Source organism: Athene noctua, chromosome 13 (assembly GCF_965140245.1).
Source record: "Athene noctua chromosome 13, bAthNoc1.hap1.1, whole genome shotgun sequence".
Classification (NCBI taxonomy): Eukaryota; Metazoa; Chordata; class Aves; order Strigiformes; family Strigidae; genus Athene; species Athene noctua.
Genome location: NC_134049.1, coordinates 5,807,933 through 5,828,671, shown reverse-complemented (window position 1 = coordinate 5,828,671; position 20,739 = coordinate 5,807,933). Strand labels below are relative to the sequence as shown.

General features: G+C 38.8%; 1 protein-coding gene across 7 annotated transcripts in view; it reads right to left on the bottom strand.

The window, feature by feature from the left end:
- The window catches only part of ADAMTSL3 (ADAMTS like 3), a 189,421-nt gene that overhangs the window by 31,681 nt on the left and 137,001 nt on the right, over positions 1-20,739 (bottom strand). For all 7 annotated transcript variants that reach the window (XM_074917213.1, XM_074917215.1, XM_074917218.1 and 4 more), the window contains 6 exons: positions 19,579-19,663; positions 12,031-12,317; positions 4,824-4,953; positions 3,574-3,766; positions 2,743-2,922; positions 1,798-1,951 (listed from right to left, as the gene is read on the bottom strand). In XM_074917213.1, coding sequence (XP_074773314.1) covers positions 1,798-1,951; positions 2,743-2,922; positions 3,574-3,766; positions 4,824-4,953; positions 12,031-12,317; positions 19,579-19,663 — 1,029 coding nt within the window. The remainder of the gene's footprint in view (positions 1-1,797; positions 1,952-2,742; positions 2,923-3,573; positions 3,767-4,823; positions 4,954-12,030; positions 12,318-19,578; positions 19,664-20,739) is intronic.

Below are 20,739 nucleotides of genomic sequence, written 5' to 3'. Positions count from 1 at the left end.
ATGGAGCTCATCTGAGCCACAGAAATATAATCTTGAGGAGGCGCATTCAGAAACACGGCTCTCAAAGGCAAGAAGCCCTAACAGCAGACTTGCTGTGCACCACACTGCTCTTCACTGAGCCACTTCACTCTACAGCCAGCCATCTGCCTGTGCTACAGCCATGCGACAGTCCGGCCTTCTATTCACTCCCCCTTCAAGGCAGCCTGAAGCCATGGCTGCGGCGGGAGGAGATGCCTCCTGCGCGTTCCTGTGAATCCAAAACCTGCTCCTGCCCTGGCTCCTTCTGCAAAACCCAGACTGGAGCCATGGGTAGGGCCCTGCCCTGCCCTCCTGTTGCATAGCCGGGGCATTGCCAGGCAGATCCGAGCTGCAAGGGCTCCCTTGTTCCAAACAGCTGTGGGGATGAAGGGACAGGGATTCTCTTTTATGACTTTGATCTGCACCCATTCGGTACAATTGCATTCCCCTGCAGTCCACTGTCCTGCTTTCCTGGCACTGAGGTGGAAGCTGACAGTGTAACTTTAATATCAGTCTGTGCTAAGCAATTTGCAAACCAGCTACACTGCCATTCAACTATCCACAATTAATTAAATTCAGATAGATATGCAGCTCAAAATATTTTAATAAACCTTATGCCAAGGACATTCCTGAAAGTCCACAGGGCTTTATTTAAGTGGAGTTTTGAACCTCAGGATTTTGGCATGTTAATCTGAAATGCAGGCCAGGAAAAGAAGTTTCATATTATGTATGAATCAGTAATTATTCTATTTCTTATTTTGTTTTGTGAACAATTTTTAAAGCAAAGCTTCAAAATGTATAAAGTAGCCATTTCTTGACAGCACTATGAATTGGGTTAAAACACATCAATCTCTGTGATCAAAACCAGGCCATTCATAAAGCCTTTTGGTTTCTTCCCACCTCAAAAATAAAAACTCTCCTTTTTTCTTTTCTTTTCAGCGCCCTGCTCCCCAAACCTATAAACGAATACCCTCCTTTATAAAGGAAGGAGAGCACAGGTTCAGACTTAAGGAATCTGCATTTAGAACTGCCTGCTCCAAATTATTGTACAGAATTGAACTTCCTCTATACCAGTAAGGTATTTCCATCAGTGTTATGCATATGCAATTAGTACAACTACCATCAGTATCACAACCCAGTTGTGCCCAAATTGTACAATTCCTATAGACAGCTTATTCTGAAACGATTTTTATATAGACAGTAATAAAATACTGGATTTTTTGAAGAGTGTCTGTACTGTCCTCACTTCCCGCAAAGCCCATGAGACTGGGATTCTCATTTCTACAAGATAGAAATTATACCTGAAGTTACCACTGGCACAGAATTTCAGGTTTTGAATTCCACCACACTGAGTGCAGTGTCCAGCGTAATGCAAATGTACAGTGAAAAGAGAAGCCAGAACTGGATTCTTATCTTTTCTAATGTCCTTTGTAATTTACACTCAATTTATGGATTTTTTTTTTTTCCTAGTTGAGCTAGCATAAAGTATAAAGGAAAAAGCAGATCAAATGTAGATAAGTATGAGGGTAAGGGGTACGTACCATTAAAGTGTGTTCAAAAACTACTTCATTAGATCATAACCTTTATTTCTGACTGGCAGAAAAAAAAAATTAAAACAATCCTGTTATTACTGGTCTAGTAAATATGACACTCAGTTTATGCCAGATTAGTGATGTTGCGAAAGTACAGGGAGATGAGTGAATTAACCCACATACAGACTTTTCTTTATAAATACATCATTCCAAATTAGCAAGAAACTACATAAAGTAACATACTTACTGTTACAGGCATTCATCTGACAAGACCTTACAAGCAGTGAAGGAGACAGACCACTACACATTGATCCATTTAATGTGACATATTGGCCTTTTGCTGTTAGGTTTTGGCAGGCAAGTTTCCTTCTCTGGATTCCAACACCGCAGCTTACTGAGCACTGTGAAAGGAAGGATGCAGTCAAACTAACCTTAGTGTCTCACACCACACGTGCTAATTTTAAACTAGTTTGCTTCCGTTTTTTGTTTTTTTTTTTTCCTTCTGAGAAAGGGTGAATATGCTCTAGTTCATATGCATCTGTGTGTTATACAGACATTAAAGTCTCTTCATGTTTCCAGGCAATAAGAATATAAGATAGGTAATTTGTTCCTGCGAGCAACTCAGGAACAATTAAAATAACATGGCGGTATTTCTTCATGTCCAACCATGGACAGAACAGAGCAATGAGACCTAGTATCTAAGAGAAAGAATTCGGCATATTCCAAACAGTCTGTGTCAAGTCTCTCAACCCTGTCTCCTAATCTGTATTGAATGAACCTTTAATCGCAGCGTCTAAATTGACTTTTACAAATCTTTTTGGAACAGGGAGTGGTAGGCAAGCTTGCATTAAATGGGAAAGAAGGAGGACATATTCCAGAACAATGCAAAGATTCGCTTTTTGGAAGCTGTACTATGAAATAACCAATAGCTAAACATGTCTGGTAGAATGCCTGCAAGGCATTACAGCCTTCAGCAACTCAAACACAGCTCAGGAGGGGAATGTGATCAGTCTGCCTGTAGGAAGGGATTAACAGCAACCGTATGCCCAGCGTACTCCAGGTACATGCCTTGAGAAACCTCCAGCCACCCTGTGAATTTATTACTCCAAACATCTTACACACGCAAGCAGAAAACTTTAGAGCTCATGTTGCAACTGAAGGTTTTGGTTCACCCCTGTTGGGGGCTGCTTACCTTGGACCATTCTCCTACGACTAGCTGAGGAGGACAATCAACTTTTGCACATGGTTTAGTAGTTGCCAATTTAGGTTCCTGGCAGGTGTCATCAGAGTGTTTCAGGAAACTTCCATCCGTCAACAGCTGCTTACAGTACACTTTGCGGGTCTGAATCCCTCCTCCACAAGTACGTGAACACTAAGGAGAAGAGAACACAGCGTGGACATCTGTGCTCACCCATCACACTTATTTGACACAAACACTGTATAAGCTTCTCCCCTCCAATTATGCTCTTGAAAAATGACATCTACTTTTAACTAAAAAGCAAGCAGCATGTAGAATATTCTTCTGTTAAAATGTTCAACTAAAATATTAGAGATGATGAGAACCTAACTACCAAGTTAAAAAGTCACACCACACGAATGCAATTAAGTAGTAGAAATCTTAAAGAAAAACATCCATCTTACACATAGATCTGCCTATGTCTCACATCAATTGAATATATCTGGTGGGAGTTTAGGAAACTTTGTCCTTGAGACAAAAAAAAAGGCAGCAATTTCTCCTAAAGCAAGTTAATGCGTTTGCTGAGCTTAGTAAGAGAAGTGACATCTAGAGTAACTAGTATCCAGCCTTCGGAATTCTTAAAAAAGACTTTCCACCTCATCCTGTGACTATTCCTTGGTGTAGCAGTCAAAAGTAGTATTTTTGATGTTGATTTAGGTTGTTCTAATGAAATCAGTAGAAACACCTACATGCCAAAGTTTAGCAGCTACCTTCTACGTTATTCCAGCTAGAGAAGTTATTCTGCCAGAGGAACACATTTAAACCACTTCTGTAACTCCGTCATACCTGTTGCCATTCCTCAACATGCCAAAGAGGGGGACAATCAATCTGGTTACAAGCTTGTAAAGAATGAGGCTTTTTGTCTTTGCAGTCTTCAGCAGCAGCAGCAGATCCTCCCGGGTGCTGGCAGTACACGTCCCTCGTCTGTATCCCGACCCCGCACGTAGCCGAGCAGCGTCTCCAGGGGCCACTTTGCCACCTGTTCCAACCACACAGCCAAAAGGTCACGTTTTAGTAACTCACCTCGGGCTGGGGAAGGAGCAATCATACCCAAACAGACCCCAGCAACAAGTAACTGAAGGCATATTGATAGATGGCTAAAACATCCCTTTGGTTTGGCTATAATGCAAAATTATAAACTAGATTTATAAACTTCCAGGTAACAAGGAAATGCAGAAGTTATTAACAATGAAGTAATAAAGAGTCATTTCCAGAAAATTTCAACTCCAGCATTTACTTCCAGAATGCTCCTCATAAAAAAACCCAGCCTGTTGGCAACCTTCTGGCATTTACATTTATAAATGTAAATATATAAATAGTCCTTTCTTGCATTTACAAAGCTTCCTTTAAATGTATATATGTTTTCTATAAAACATCCTGTTCCTGTTAACTTCTTCCCTACATTTTGCAAGAGGAAGTTTCTGCAAACACATAGAAACAATATGCAAAGGATCAGGGACATCAGAGATCAAAAGTGGGTAAATAAGGCAAGCGTGTGTCAAAAATTCACATATGGCCCTTTCAAGGGAGCAAATTAGCTAAATTTTCTTGGATTTGCACTGGGTTTATTCTTTTCCCAGGATCTCCAAATAAACATAAGAAGCCATAAGAACCATGTGGGGCTACTAAAGAAGCATGAAATTAAAATAACTTTAAATCATAATTTCTTCTCTTTTTTTTTCATTCAGGAAAGACAGAAAGTAAATATTCTGTTTTTTGTGAAATTGCCTTACAATTTTCCTTGTACCACTAGAAGAATTAAGGCGGATTTTCCAACTCTGGCAAATATCTACACAGAAGAGTTTTATTTCAGAAAATGTTCCTTATTTTATTAGTGAGATGTGAAGAATGGAAAAGGAGTGAACAAGACCGAAAAGAAAAACCCAATCCCAAAACCTTGTTAAAGACAGAAGTAGTGAAATTTCATCCCAAAGCAAGACCACAGTCCTGCAATCTGAACCCTGAGAAAGCCAATGTTTATTTAAGTGTTGTTAACCCTTTCTTTGCCACAGTATGATTTCCTTACTACAGTGTACCTCGGAGGGCAAAGCTTCATATTGCAAATACGAGTCATTGGTGGTGGTCTCTTGGAATTGTCACAAAGAGTTTCATTGACGGCTTGTTTTGTCTCTACATGCAGACACATTGCAATGGCTTCTTGTGTTCCTGAATTAAAAAGGAAAATTCTCATGAAACGCTGAAGAAGGGAAGAGATTTTTGTAAAGCTTTCTCTTGAATAATAGTGAAAAAAACTTCAAACACTGAATTAGATAGCAGGCTTAAAAGCAACATCTCAAGTCAAAAGGAACACAGAAATAGTTTATATATTTAATGCTTAAAATACGTTTGTGAATTATATCTAGCATTTTACTTCTGGGGTATTTAAAAGGCTTGATTTGACATTCTACCTCTCTGAAAAACAGCAGAAAATAGGCTTCTCTATCTGTCCACCAGTGGACACTACATCTGCCTGGTTCTATAGTGGTCCCAAGCTAACTACTGGTTACACTACCAAAATCAGGGTAAAAGTGATTCCTTCTCACTTACCTTGACTGCAAGGAGATAAAGATCTGCAAAAAAATGTAATAAAAATGCAGAAAGCTTGCAAAACAATAGTCAGCAGAATGGCTGACTAAACTCAGAACCTTTCTCATGGGGCGAAGAGGTGCAATAGTTTTGCTGAAGGCGGCGAGTCTGACGCAGCCTAGAGCTTTCCTCACTCGTGACCATTCTTGGCACCTTCTGATCTGGAGCTCTTGCTACCTAGATCTTATTACTGAAGCGTGAAAGATTACGAATACTCAAATTTCTATGAGTCAAAATGAAACATAATCTAAGTTTGCTTTAGAACAAGTCATTTTAGTGAATACACATTTCGTGAACTACTTTTATTTTAAACCTACGGAATTACCCAAATTTATATATCGTATTTTTTAGTATGAAAGCCTTGCTCAATTTCAAAGCTCACTTGCACGCACATGAAAGACAAGATGGTTTGTGATGTACTCGGCGGATCCTGTCTATCTGAGACGTTCTGTATAAGCAGTGCTACTGATCATAATCCTGTAGAACAATAAAGCACTGAAATAACAGAATACCTATTATATATATTCCTGGTAAAAAGGGCTTTTCAAGAGACACAGTTTAAAGAATTTAGATCCATTTCCTTCCCCTCTACTTATCTTCAGTGATTTTGTAAGGATACAAACTTGTTTTCAGCAGCAGGCTATATTTCTCTTATGACCGACTTCTAAGGTTTCAAAGGGAGTTATATTTTTAACAAGAAACCTTCAGTAACTACTTCACGGTATCACCTATGACATTACATCAAATCACCACCACTATTGTTACACAAAGGCTACTACAACTATTCCTCCTTCTGGGTCAACTGTGCACAATGGTTTCTTGGCACTGTAGACATGAGCCATTCTGATTTGAGTGGGCTTGATGGAATATCCTACACAAAGTTTCATCTCCATGCCACTGGTCCATATTTCCTTTACAATGCATTCGTGACCACTGTCATTATTTTCTTAAACCAAAGCTGTTCCTTCCCCCTATAAACAATTCTGATGTAGTCAAGCACAGCCAGCACAGGCCACAGTCCAATCCCTCCTTGCGACACTTGAACCAGTCCAACAATTTCAGTCACTTCAGCAGGAGTAGACCAGCAGTAATTTTCACAATAATGTAGATTCCAATTTCTTTCAGGCTCTGGTACACCTCTTAATCCCCTCAGGGACTTGTTTTCAGTTCAGAAAGACCTTGTTATATGAATGTTTTGACTACATCTACAAAGTGATGAATTCTTATAGAACAGAAGACCTGACCTTAAACGTGATTGACAACCTATTCAGTTCTCATATATCAAAAGTATTGATAATTACATTAACATAGAAGAAGAAGTATTTTACTGGCAATCTGAGAACAAACTTTTAATAACAGATACCATGACTGGAATGCAGACATCAAAATGCCCAAAGATGATAAACCAATAAATATTTTTTCTAGAACTCTACTATTTTATTGCAGACTAACTACCAAGGGTACAAAACATTTTCTGTCCAACTGACCCCCATGTGTTTAACAGGAGCAGCTTCCCTGTCCCCTTACATAGGAAATGAACATCTGACTGTCTACAGGAGAGAAATAAAGATTTAGAAATTGGGTTCTGACAGAAACAGAATGACATTACCAGACAAACAATCAAGCACATATCAAGCATCCATGTAATCTCTATTTTAGGTCAAAATCTACCGTGTGCTACCAACCTTCAGTTTTGCTGACCCCACTGTGTTCCTGTGGGAAAACCATACTCAGAGGTGATGTTGCTCTGGAATGGGTTGTGATAAGTAATATCTTCTTAATATCTCACAGAAAGGAGGGGAATGAAATGAGATTCCTTTCAGACCATCTATGCTGGCAATAATCCCATGGGAACTTTTAACCTCCATGTTATAAAAACTGAAGTGGTCAACCAAAGGAACAAAAGGCATGTCATACCAGGTGATGGTTTTTGACTGCAACGTGCCACCTGGAGTTCATTAAACCACTTCTGCCTTGCAGCATGACCTACCTAGCTTTAATTGTGTTACCAGAAGAAAATGTTGATATGTGGTATATCTTTCATTTGACTTAACTACAGGCCACAAACTGCTGTAATGATTCTTCTCCACAGGGGCCTTATTGAAAGAAAAATGGCACCCTGTTTTGATGCTGTAAGTACAAAACAGATATTAAAGAGTTGTTAAAAACATACCACACACTCCCTTCCTGTTTCTTGGTTCTGAGTTCAAGAACTTTATTCAATAAATTACACTTAATTGATACACCATTGGTTTGAACTTAAATGTCAAAATGTCTTGACAAATAATCATATTTCTCACCCCAAACTATAATTTTCCACTATTTGGGAAGTTCAATCACTGATAAACTTCTTATTCTACGTCAATTGGAAAACGGAAAAATCTATTATTCAAACAAGCAAAGTTTTAGATGTATGACTTTCTTGGCTTATAATATAAACACAGTAGATAATTTAACTAAAACATTATGTATGCAGCAGGGAGCATTAAGTATTTTTACAGTAATCTGATGCACTATTGTAGTAATTATCCTACTATTCAGTGAAATAGAATATTTTCTATTTTAGCCCAGCATTCAAACCACATACATTTACATTCTTTTACAAGCTTTTCTACGCAGTGAAATACACAGTGCATGATGCTGTGTTAAAACATCAGTATGCTTGAAAAAAATCCTAACTTTTTGTTTCTGCCTTTTAAAATACAAAGAACATGAGGGTGGAAAGTTGCTGTGCAAATGGTAAGAGGGTGGATCTATTCTTTATACCTGGAAGAGGAATGGCAGATTTATTTCTATCAGATAGTGTCAGTTCAGTGACTGCTTGCACTATATGTACTATCAGCTGAAAATAACTCAGAAGACATGCCAAGTCTTACAAACGCTTGAGCATCTCTGAATCTATTGAAGCTGGTAATCCTATTTATACCCCTTCTGTGAAAGAGTAAACAGTGTCTGCAGGTAATTAAAGTAGTGATAGGAGTAACCAGTTATCAAGTTGCCTACAACACTATTGCAAAAGCTCTCAACTTTATACGTGAGTCTCAGAATGGTCATTGTTTTTCTTAAGAGGCCTTAAATTTGGCTAGAATCCATCAATTTTCTAAGAATCTCAGGTTTCTTATAAATAAAATGGTAAACTTTTAGCCATTATGGTCCAGATGAAAGCCTGGTAACACAACTGGACTGCACCCTAATACTTCCAAAGCCACAGACAATAGAGGAACAACAGGAGGTTCATACGTATTTATTGATTAATCTCATTATTTTTAAGCCAGTGTAATGACTTTTGGGGGCCTGAATCGTAATTTTTGAAGCATGTGGAATATAAAGAGTAATAATTACACTGAACTACGTAAATCTGCCTCTTCCAATTAAAGGTATTTTTAAACAGGGACCCAGATGACATTCAGTTATTTTTTCAAATGGAAAACATCCCTTTAAAATATTGTAGAGTAGTGAAATGCTTGACAAAACTAAAGAAATACTACAGATTACAAAAAAAGAGATTTATTCTCAGGCGTACTGTGTATTCTGATAATGACTGTCACTTCTCACTGACAATATTATGAAAATTAAACTTATGTTGGAGGCTCTCACATTAGGGACAAAATTTTTTTTTATTCCAACCTGAAGAAAAGAGAAAACATTTTGGGAAAAAGAGGGCAGATCCTGAGATCCTTGAGCACACAGTTGGCTTATTTTCAGCTTGGGGTTTCTACAGGCACCGAAACCAAAATCTCTAGCTTTCAGGATGGTTACAGAGTTTCCTATGGGTGTTAAAGGTGATGTCTGCCTCACGACAAACTGGCCTGGACAACTTTTATTTTCACTCAGGGAAAGACTGACAAAAGAGGTATTAATTATGCTAATGGCCATAACACAACACAGCAGTCCTAAAAAGCAGCAAGTTTTTTGGCACTCAATATGCTGTGTGACAAGCCACACAGATTTGGTGAAGAAAACACACTAAATGAGCAGAGACTCGTGTTACCAATGCTCTAGAACCTGCTCAATATGATGAACTGGAAAGTAAAGGTGATGTTTAGGTGACTAGGTGTTAAAGGTGATTAAAGATAATGCCTTGCAGATAGTTCTATCTCTGCAATTCTAATACCTCAAAACCCAATGTTTCCATCTGCATTTTTACATCTACTTTGGAGAGAGACCAGAGAGTTTCAATTAAAAGTCTGGTCTGTATGAGGATTTTAAAAAAAGGTGCAAGTGACAAGCACTGAAACAGAGATTCAGTCCCTGCTCAAACAGTGGCTATAAAGCTTCCAGCCTACTTAGACCCTGCAGACTTTTCCCTCATTCAGAGAGAGTCAAGCACTAAGAAATGGGGGTAGGGAGCTCCGAGGATACAGAAATCCACAGGAATTTATTTTAATAGCCACTGCTAGATACATACATACTAGAGAAAAAGTACCTAATATAATTTACATTACACTGGGATATTCCAAACTCAGACATTTATTTCTTGTAATGAAAGAGTTCATCTAATTGAAATGAGATTTGAACATAAAACTTAGCAGAAATGGATCAGCTCCTTTGAACTACACAATGGAAAAATAGTAGACAGTGAGATCATTAGTTAGTACATTGCAGTAAGTTGGAAACAGAAAAGATGTCTGGTTCCCTTAAAACTATTTATCGACAGGTAATTTTGGGTCTGTTTGAAAGCTTTTGCCAAGGCAGCAAGAAGACCAGAACTGATAGAAGGAAAAAATCATTGCTACCTAACTAGCACAGCAGCACTGGGACTTCAGAAGCTGTTCATTGATAAAATATCCTGACAACTTCCCACATTTCCCAGGAGCATCACATAAGAAAAATGTCTAGACATAGTACCAGTGATACCACTGAAGTCTCAATACAAACAGATATTTTCTGTCCAACTTCTTCAAACGGATCATTTTTACTGCGTATCAAACACATGGTTAGATTACTATGAACACCTATAGGACAGCTGTGGTTCAGGCAACCCCACAAATTCATCAAAGGGACAGGAGTCAACAACAGAACTCACAATCAGCTCCCTCAGGAACAAAATTAAGGTGACAATGGGGTTCTGTTCATCAGTCATTTTGAAGTTCCTTCATGCTGGCAAATGAAACTACTGTCTCCAGTACAGGTTCCACAAATTACCATCAGCTTGCACTCCAAGTGCAAATTTTTATGTGAACATTTTTTCATGGACAAACTCATGTGAAGATGAAGGCAATGCAAACATGTGCAATAGCAGACAGAGACTAGAGGTTATTTCATCCTAGATGTCTGCTGATGTCCTCAAAATTAAAAAAACTTCAGAGTTTTAGAACACCTCTGACAAAGATATAGGATAAGAGCAGTATTAAAGTGGATTTAAGATGGCAGTGAAATGGTTGAACATTACAAAAAACAGTTACGATACGAAAAAGAGAACTACAAAATTTAGTAGCAATGAAAGCCTTGTTTCTACTTTGGAGTACAATTTCCTGATTTCTACAAACAATTCCCTCGTTAAAATGAAGAAACAGAGTCAGGATATCTGTCACTACCATCAGACTTTTATACATACGTACCTGGACTATAGCCTCTTCTACCTCACCAGTCATAATGCCGACTGGAGGTAGTGGAGGCAATGGGATGCATCAGATTTTGTGATCATGTGTGCTGCTATTCCTACAGACCAACCCCATCAGTAAGCAGCAGTAGTAAATGCTAAAGGAGGCACTTATCAGTCACCATCCTGGTGATAGCATTCTGGGGCATCCCCCCAGCTGTCCCCGGGGATTGAACTGGTGAATAGTACAAAGGAGGCTGCTTTCTATGAGCTCTAGACTGGCTCTCTGCTTCCAATTGTTTCTGTTCTCCCTTTTTCCACATTTTTTTTATTTCTTCTATGGGTACAACTGTCTTCACTTCCCACTGATGTCATCAGTCCTGTCATATATAGGTGTGTTCACAATTCCACTGCCTCCACTTAACACTTCATAACTCATTTGTGTTCAGTCCCAAAGTACAGTATGTAGTAGCAACACCAGCAACCTTGTCTAGTAACATGTACTTAGGACGACAGGGAGATTCGATTACATCCAAAAAAGAATGTGCCTAACTACTTGCAGACAGATATATGGCACAGAGTTCCTATGGGTGATATACTGTACTAAGACCTAAACAAACTCCTGTTTGATCTTCATGCTGGTCAGACTGAAAGCAAGTCTCCCTAATGATTACTTCTTATCCCTACTGCACCGCAGAAAACGGCAGCATTTTGGAGGATAAGGAAGAAGTAACATGGGAATTTTAACTCGGTTCCTAGGAGAAGAAAGGTCATCTAGACACACCCATCACTGACGTATTAAACATGCTGGTGCCACCAACTGTCTGGCAGCTGAGACTCCTGAAGCAACAAGACTAAAGCAAGTTGCTGTTACCAACAACTTCTTTTCACCTTACTTAACCAAGTAAAGTTGGTGTTTCAACGTAGGATATAAAGGAAACAAAGTAGTTTGAAATACTCTTTGGATAACCTAGAAATAAGTTAAAACTTGAAGCTGTATGTTTTCCTACAAATCAACATAGGTATTTTAGGTTAACACTAACAGAAGACCCAAAAACGTTAAATAATGCCAAATTTTTACAACTCAAGATTAAGAAATAATTAAATATAGGTACCTCCAAGACATGTGGCTGAACAAGGAGTAAAACCAATGTATTCCCAGTCGTAAATCACACTGCCATCTTCAGCATGCGAATATTCTGGTGTGTAGGGGACAGGATCACTGTCACAGGATGCCTGGTGACACACTCGTTCTGTTGGTGGCTTTACATCTTCACATTCCTCCTCAGGCAGTTCAACCTCGGTCTGAGTAAATGCAAGAAGAATTCGGCACTTCACATCTCGCACCTGTATGCCATTGCCACACGTGACACTGCATGGAGACCAGGGTTCAGGAATAAACCTGCAAATAATCACAGCGCAGTAGAAGATCTGTCATTTTTTTTTTTCATGTAATTGTGTCTGTGTGTGCACAGTTAAAACACAGCTAAAACATGTAAATGTATGTACACAAAGCAGACAATACATTATACTATTTGATGCTTAAATAGAATGCATAATCAAGTGTCTTAAGTCTTTCACTTGCCCACCATCCCAGACCGTTTCTCAAAATTCACAAAAAAAAAAAAAAGTAGGAAAATAGGAGAAAGAATCATGAGGAACAGGGAAGGTTTATCCTTTGGGGGGGAAAGGACATCACCCAAATCTTTTATCAAATTCCTTCAAGTGGAAAAAAAGCAAAAACTCCATAAAAACCTATCTATACAATATAAAATAGCTCCCCAGGTACCTAAACTTAGGCATATGCCAAAAATATATTCACAGTCTCTTTAAATCTGAGAAAAGTCATCACCTAATGTCATACTACTAATCAGCAACCAGGCAGAAGAAAAGCACTTTTCCTATCTAGCTATCTTCAGTGCACACCGCTGCAGGCTGTTGTTCAGATTTAATCTTGCAATAAGGCTCTCATCTTCAATAAAGAGCTCTAACCGGCTCGGTCTATAATCCATCATTTTTATTAGAAAGCATTTATGCACCTGATGAACTATAGTAAAATCTTATTTTACAGATCATGAATTTACTGAATAAAAGGAGGCTTTAGTCTATAATATTCTCTGACTTCAAGGGTCACATTAATATCCGATAGTAATTTTCAAAACGGCACTAGGGCCAAGGGGCTGAATTTCATTAATAAAGTCATCCTGAGTGGCTCAAGGGTTCAATTTATAAGAAGGCAAATCCAGAGTTTCATAGGACAGTTTTTCAAAAGGTTGCAGTTGCTCTTTGTTATATGTCGAAATGCAGCTGATGAGTAAAACACACATGGGAGATACAGGAGGATATATTTGACCAATGCTAAAAAAGTATTTGGAAAAAAAAAAAATCAAAATTAGGATTCAAAGCTTTTCCCCTTTGATTAAGAATTAGATTTCTCTTTACTTCAGGAGAGCTGCCCTCACAAATATAAGAACAATTGTGCAAGACAAAAATCAGCATTGATGCTCTGCATACACAGTAAGCATAGAAAAATATCAGTGTGGTTGATTCTGTGGACAGTTTATCATCTTGAGCTAATAACTTTTTGCCAGTATATACAAAGGAAGAATCAAATAGAAGAAAGGGGAACAGATGAGTGGTAATTTGTAAGGATACTCTAACTCGGTCCTTGGGGTAGTCACTCAAGCTCTGCTTGACCCAAGAGAGACTGTCTCCTGTGGGAAAGACTATTCCCTTTTCCAATAAAGGTTCCAAGGTAACTGTTTTTTCTTTAAGGAGATGTTGATGAAATACCTTTCCAACTCCACTATGAAGATAAAGACATTAAAACCCATCACTTCAGTTTCCTTGAACAGACGCTCAAAATTTTAGTTAGAGCTCACTGGTCCCTGGCAGACTTCAGTGAAGACCACAGTATTCCCAGCTCCTCTTGAAACCAAGGAAAACTGCAAGGGCTCATCACAAGTCTGACTACCTTTAAAGTAGATGACCAGACTGATTTTTCTTGGAAGAGTATTAACAAAATGGTGGATGGCTCTGTCCTACAGTAATAAAATCTCAGTAAGTGATCTACTGGTGCAACCCAGCAGCCCATCAACCCCAGTGGCACAGCTGGTAGGGGTCAATGTCCAGATGCTTTTGGTAACACATTCTAACTCAACATCTGTGGGAAAAGCTGCAAAGGAAGGCTTCCTCTTACCCCAGCATATAAAAATCAGCTCAACCCTGAAACCTAAGATCTTAAAATTTTTCCAAAGACAGCCATAGAAACTACCTAGGGTGGCCAAGGCAAAATCAGCCTCATCCAACAAAATGCTTAAGCATGTGCCTAACTTCAAGCACATTAGCAGTCCTTTGAAGTCAATAGGACTATAATATGTTCAGAGTTAAACTTGTGCTTAAGTGCTTTATTGGATCAAGGCCCTTGTGCATAGGCTTAACAAAATTATGACTTTCCTCTCCTTTCTGTGTAAAAAACCCATATAAATCCATTTGTAGCAATGTACCTAATTTAAAAAATAAAATTGATGGACATTTATAGTTTAAAAGAGTTGGTTGGTGTTCTGACCACACTTAACAGTTTACAGTCTGAGGACCTGAACGCAAATCATTTCTTTTGGTAAAAGTATGACAGCAGCATACCAGAAATTGGTGTTAGTTTTGTATACTGTTAGTTGAATGCATTAAAACACTCAAAAAATAATGTATGATGCGTTCATTTGAAATTCTGCATAAATAAAATTTTGAACCACGGCAAGCCTTTCATTAAGCAACCAATTGATTTATAAAGAAATTTGGAAAATTCTAAGCATTTTTTCTTTGACTTATAGCAAAGCTATATTATAATTGAGGTTTTCCTGTTGAATATTAGTGTCTGGTATTTATCAGTGAAGTGCGAGATAAAAAAAAACCCACACCTAAAATACTTTTTACTCTATCTTGGCATTGGCTAAACTAGTCATGTGACTATTTTAGCTATTAAAATAATAAGTTATAGAACTTTTTCCAAGGATGACATGTTAAAATCACACTTTAAGTACCTTCAGCAGAAACCAATGGAGACTGCTAATATAAAATTAGAGCAAGGAACTGACTAGACAGTGAGAGAGGTTGGCACTGTATCTGAATTCTGAGATCAAGTAGATTATTTTTTTGTTTCCATTTTTTATTTAACATAAGCACAATCAAAACCTGTGACAGATCTTTAAAGCAAACTCCATCAACCTCAGAAGTGATATATTTTTTACTCAGTGGCATTCACAGCACACAAGTGGCAATGCTTTGCACCCAATACTTCCCTGAAACAAATTAAGAGGCATCAAAGCACTTGAATTACAGTACCTTGCAGATCAGTGGGAATTTAGTCTGGAATGGATAGGATAGTGGTAACTCTGAAAATTTTCTAAGATCTTTAAGTTTGTAGATGAGACTCCTAACTAAAAAAAATAATGGAAGAATGCAAATCCAAGCAGACAAAACTTTTCACAATCAGCCTTTTTGTACAGTCATTCCTCCCAGAGCAGTGCAGAAATCAAACGCTCCTATAATCATCTGCACAGGTACAAATGATGTAGAGAGTATGTCCATGCTGCAGCATTACCACTCTAACACTAATGGCAATGTGCATTCTTCTGGCACACTCTGAAAATGACAGTGTAGGATGGCCTGGAAAACAAAGCAGTGACCTAAATGATAAAAAAGTGATGATAAAACCGGGACAGAACAGCCCAACCCAACCAAATCAAATCTGAACTGAAAACTTAACTCAGTGAGCCTTCTACAGCTTTATAAAGACTTGGAAAACATGGTGTCTCTACATTTTTTTAGTTTCCTCATGCCTGCAGTTCTTGCTTTCAGTTAAGGCAGGAAATGCCTAAATCCTGAAAAAAAAAAAAAAAAAAAAAGGCTGTTCTTGTGATATTTCCAGTCCAACCCTACGGCGCCAAGGGGCCTGGATAAAAGTTTGCAGAAGCATCTAAAATGTTGGCTGGTTACTGCAGCAGAACTTCCACAACACTGGCACCCTAGCCCTCCCTGAAGCACCACCCTTGCCTGCTCTGAGCAGAGTTGCACTGCCAGGTTTTATCAACCTCAAGTGTAATGTGTTGGACAAAATCACCAGCCCATTTTCAGAGAAGCAGCTGTGAAAAAAATGTGTAATTCTCTATCACCAAAGGCACGATGGGGACACTTCTGTGAAAATGACTCAGGCGCAATGAGCAGCAACCTTTATAAGAAGTTTCACATTCAGCAACTGCAGCTCCACAAACCTAGCGATTAATTTTTAGCTCAGGTTGCTGAAAAAATATAACAGCTTCTGAAAGCATTTTAGTTTCTTCCTAAGCCACAACAGGGAAAGGCAGTTGAGGTGCCTATTTCTTTAACTTACGATTAATAAAAAGGATGCTAAAACCTTGCTGGAGTTTCTCTGCGAATCCCACTGTAACTAAGAAGGCTCAAGGGAAGAACGTTTAAAATAATGATTGGTATCAACTGTCATCACATTCCACAACTAAAAACTATAAAGGTCAGACCTACATTTTTCTTGGCCTCACTTTAAGGGCAGTCATTTTTTATTTTGCTAATAATAAAAAAAAAAAAGAAGCTTTTGAACATTCCCCCTCTATGTAAATTCAGGACACCAGCCGTGGTAGACCACAGCGGCAGAAGTATTTATCTTCCACAAGCTACTTTTGGCATATCCATCATTTGTGGGTTCTGAAACACAGCTGCATTTATTCTCTTATTCATTATCAACTAAAATATCACACAAAAACATAGAAAGACAGTTGTAATAAAAGGATGGACTAGAAGTTGAGACTTCATATTGTGGTTAAAGTCTGGACGACAAGTGAATAACTAAAATTAAAAGTGATGGCATTTTCCCAGGAAATTATAAGCCTCATGCTAGGCAGAGGTGGGGTATGAGTTATCACTGTGCCACGTGTAAATTACAGAAAACAAAGTTACATAGATCCAAACCAGAGGAAAATCTTGTTATAATTTACTCTGGGAGAAGTAACAACCTATTGTTACAATCGCTTTTAAAATCCTAAACCCTGACCCAAAAATCTCACTCAAGCTGGAAAAGCCAGGAGCAGTTAGGGTATGAGATTTAAAGCATCTAGTGAGAAACTGCTCTGTTTGCAAACCACTGTCCACATGACCGAGGGACAATCTGCAAGAAGTGATGATGTCAGGGATCAGTTGTGTCTTATTTCTCCTTACCTGCCAGCTTCCTTACAAGAACAAAGTAAGAGCAGGTGGCAGAAGACGACAGGTAAAAAGAAACTAAAGGGGAATCTGGCTGCAGCTTTAGGGCTGGGTCCCAGGACAGCCCACAGTACCCAGACTAGGAAAGCACAGTACCTCAGCAACACTGAGTACAACTCTGTAAAGAGAGGGATGGCAGGGAAGAGTCATCAGCAAGAAGTGGCTGGAGAAACCTTTCAGACTTAGGTGATGAAGCTTCTGAAAAATGTCAAGGAAAGATTCTCAGGACAGGATGAGGATCATGAATGAAAGATGAAGAAAACCTACGTCTCCAGAGTAAAAGAAGAAGAAAACAGATGCGGGAAACTGCAAAACTGCACAGCTGTGACAGGACGTACACTGAGAACTCAAACACATGGCTGCGTTCACACTGTGAGGCTGCAGTGGAATACATCGGTCATGTCTAGGAAGGCATGAATAACTGCTTTCTTTGTGAGGACAAGGTACAAGGGAACCCATTACAAAGTTTCCGGCTCAGCTCTATTATATTCTAAATATACTCTGAACTAGCCTGCTGTGTCCCTGCAAGTCCTCTCTGCTTGTTCTGTCAGACTGCTGCTGAAGGATCCTAAAAACTGAGAGACTACATTAGCTCATGGTTGCCACAGCATGATTTTGTAATGCTAGGGATCATTTTCTTTAGAGCTTCATACTGAATCCTCTTTACAGAGATGGCCTCACATGCCTTCATTCTGATATGCTGACATTCAACAGACTCACTGGATTGCATCACCCCCTTCAACAATCACACTTTATTTTTATATCTTAGCTACTACCCTGCCTGAATTCAGGGCCACCAATTTGGAGAGTGAAATAACTGCTCACAGTAGGTTGACACTTGACCTGAGAAGCTAGAGCAGTGAAAAGTTTAAAGTACAGTCACCATAACTATGCAAACACCTGTTTGGCAAGAGGTTTCTTCTGTGAGTCAGTGCAGGTGTAAAGATTTTATTACTCATGATCACACCTGTTGGTCATGTGTGCCAAAAACCAGGAATAGCTAGATGGAGGAATAAAAATAAGAAGTTGTAGGGCACACTCCACTCTCAGAGCAATATAAATCCAGAGTAACTTCAGTAAGCTCATCTAAATTGTTTTAAACTAACATTACTATAAATGAGTGCAGAATTTGGCAAAGCACAACAAAATACTGTTCAAATGTCTCGTGAAAACCTTAGAGAAAGTTACTACTTTCTAGAAAATTATGTTCTATATATTTACTATATTAGATACTGTGGGAATACAATGGAAGATTGGCAAGGAGGATTGTAAACATTCTCAAGTGACTTGCAGCTGGGGTGCCAGAAAACAAATATATCACACTAATTATTGTTTAGCTCTGTATGCTTGGATGGGTAAGATGTCTGTGGTTAGATAACAGAGGCTTGTGAGAAACTCAGAGGCACCTTATCGAACATCCTTGAGATTCCTGCCCTGCTGTGGGAAAGATCAAAGCACAGTGCAAAAGTAAGCCTGCGAAAATCCCGGATATGTACAAGCAAAAGCAGCAAGCCCAAGATCTATCTTTCTTTCTTCTCCTTTTCCTGACTAGCAAGGACAAAGCTCTGCAGTGCCGACGTTCCTGCTTGCGTGCCTCTGCCCAGGTGTTGCTGCAGAGATCCCTCGGGTCTTGGGATAACAAAAATTAATTTTCTCTTTCCATTTCAACTGTGGTTTTGTGGTTGTTCCTGTGTCCTGCCTCTGCTGGCTTACACAGATACATATATGCATGAAACACACACAGGGGATGTATGCAGTCATGTGCTTGTCCCAACATACAAGGGACAGGAACAAGTGTAGCTGGATTTAAGTTACGCTTTCATCTCCAGGACTTAAATGTTGTGAGGCTTACCCCCATCAGCTTTTAAGGGGACTCACAAAATCCAGATGTTATTTCACATACACACGTGCAAAATATCACAATTTATCCCCACAGATTCAGCTAAACTCAGAGATCAGCAGGTTTTTCTCACTTTCTTTATGCATTGGTCTCACCCCCCAAGGAAATTCTGGCAACCCTACAAAGTACCTCTTGCTTTTTAATACAACCACTACATTCTTGAGGTAACAGCAATGAATGGGATAAAACTGAATTTAACATCTGCTGAAACGCTTCCTCATGCATTAATTAGGGCTTAATTAGGTTAAATTAAGATCCCTTTGCATTGCTTGAATGATATAAGGACACTACAATACAGTAGCTCTGTGTCATCCAGAACAGGAGCTCAAGAAGCAAAGCTATTGGGATGTAAAATTAGGAACAGCTCACAACACAACTCCTCTCCCAAGGAGGGCCAACTGTCAAAGCAAACTGCATAGCAACAGTCATTCCAGATGATCTGCAAAATATGCCAGAAATGTTTCTTCACTGTAAAAGACAATGTACTTACGTTGGCTCCTCTGAGACTGTTTGGGTCTCTTCCATTTCATGTGCCTGTTTAAACCATGGCAATTTTGCTTCCACAGGATTTTTTTCTGGTAGAGGAAAAAACCCAACACTCAGTAATTCCTCCAAAAATCAAAGCAATAAGTATTAGCATTATTCACCCTAGCACTTCACACTTTACATTGCCTACTCATCTAATACTTTTGAATAAAGATACACTGAATAGTAAAACATAAGACACTAGAAAATTTCTCAGGATGATTTGTGAAGATTCATGATTTCATGATGATTGTCCATTCTGACACCCCTTTTCACTGAGAGGGTACCAGTCATCCAATTTCCATTCCCGTGTAATCTTTTACTTCTTTCCCACATCTTCCCTAACTGCAGGCAGTTTCTAGCTGATTGCAGTTTATATCTCGCTGTAATGGATTATTGTCATAGCTTAAGTCTAGAGCTGAGAAAGAAGCCAGAGCATAACAAATGTACATTGCTCTCCAGACAGACTGGCTGCATTATAAAATTTTCACAGAAAATGTTTTTCTTTCCTTATTTTGCCAGCTTCCCCAAAATTGGAAATTAATTTAAAAAAACAACACTAGTTTCTTTTATCTGTCTATACACCCTATACATTTGTGATGCTTTTTCCTAGGAGTACTGTAAGTCAGTTGAGGATCTGCGCCTCCAAACCTAAGTAAAACTCCAGAAGGAGGTTCTTAACATTTCAGTGCTAGTTTCTACTTCATGGTTTAACCCTGCATAGTGTTCTGCTTGAAGAATTCTCTAGAGTCTGAAAACATCCTGAGGAGAAACACAGGGTTGTCTAGAGATAGCTTTCACTTTTTCTATGTAAATCTTTATGGTGAGTTGTGACGGTCTGAAATACAGCCTTTCAAATAAAAACTGAAAGAACGGGAGCAGCACCCACTAAAATTTTCTGGGTCCGGAGGGACAGAAATGAGCAAGAGACAAGATATACTAGTTTTCCCTCTCATCTTTGTTTTTCCTTTTTTACCTTCCCACCTGCTGTTTTATGCTTTACCAACTCTTTTAGGGAGTATTTGCCAATTTACATCATTGTTACGGACCTTTTAAATATTCAGAAATGGAGCGAAGGACAGCAGTTTGATTGTAAGTTAATGAACTGATGAGACCCATTGAGAAC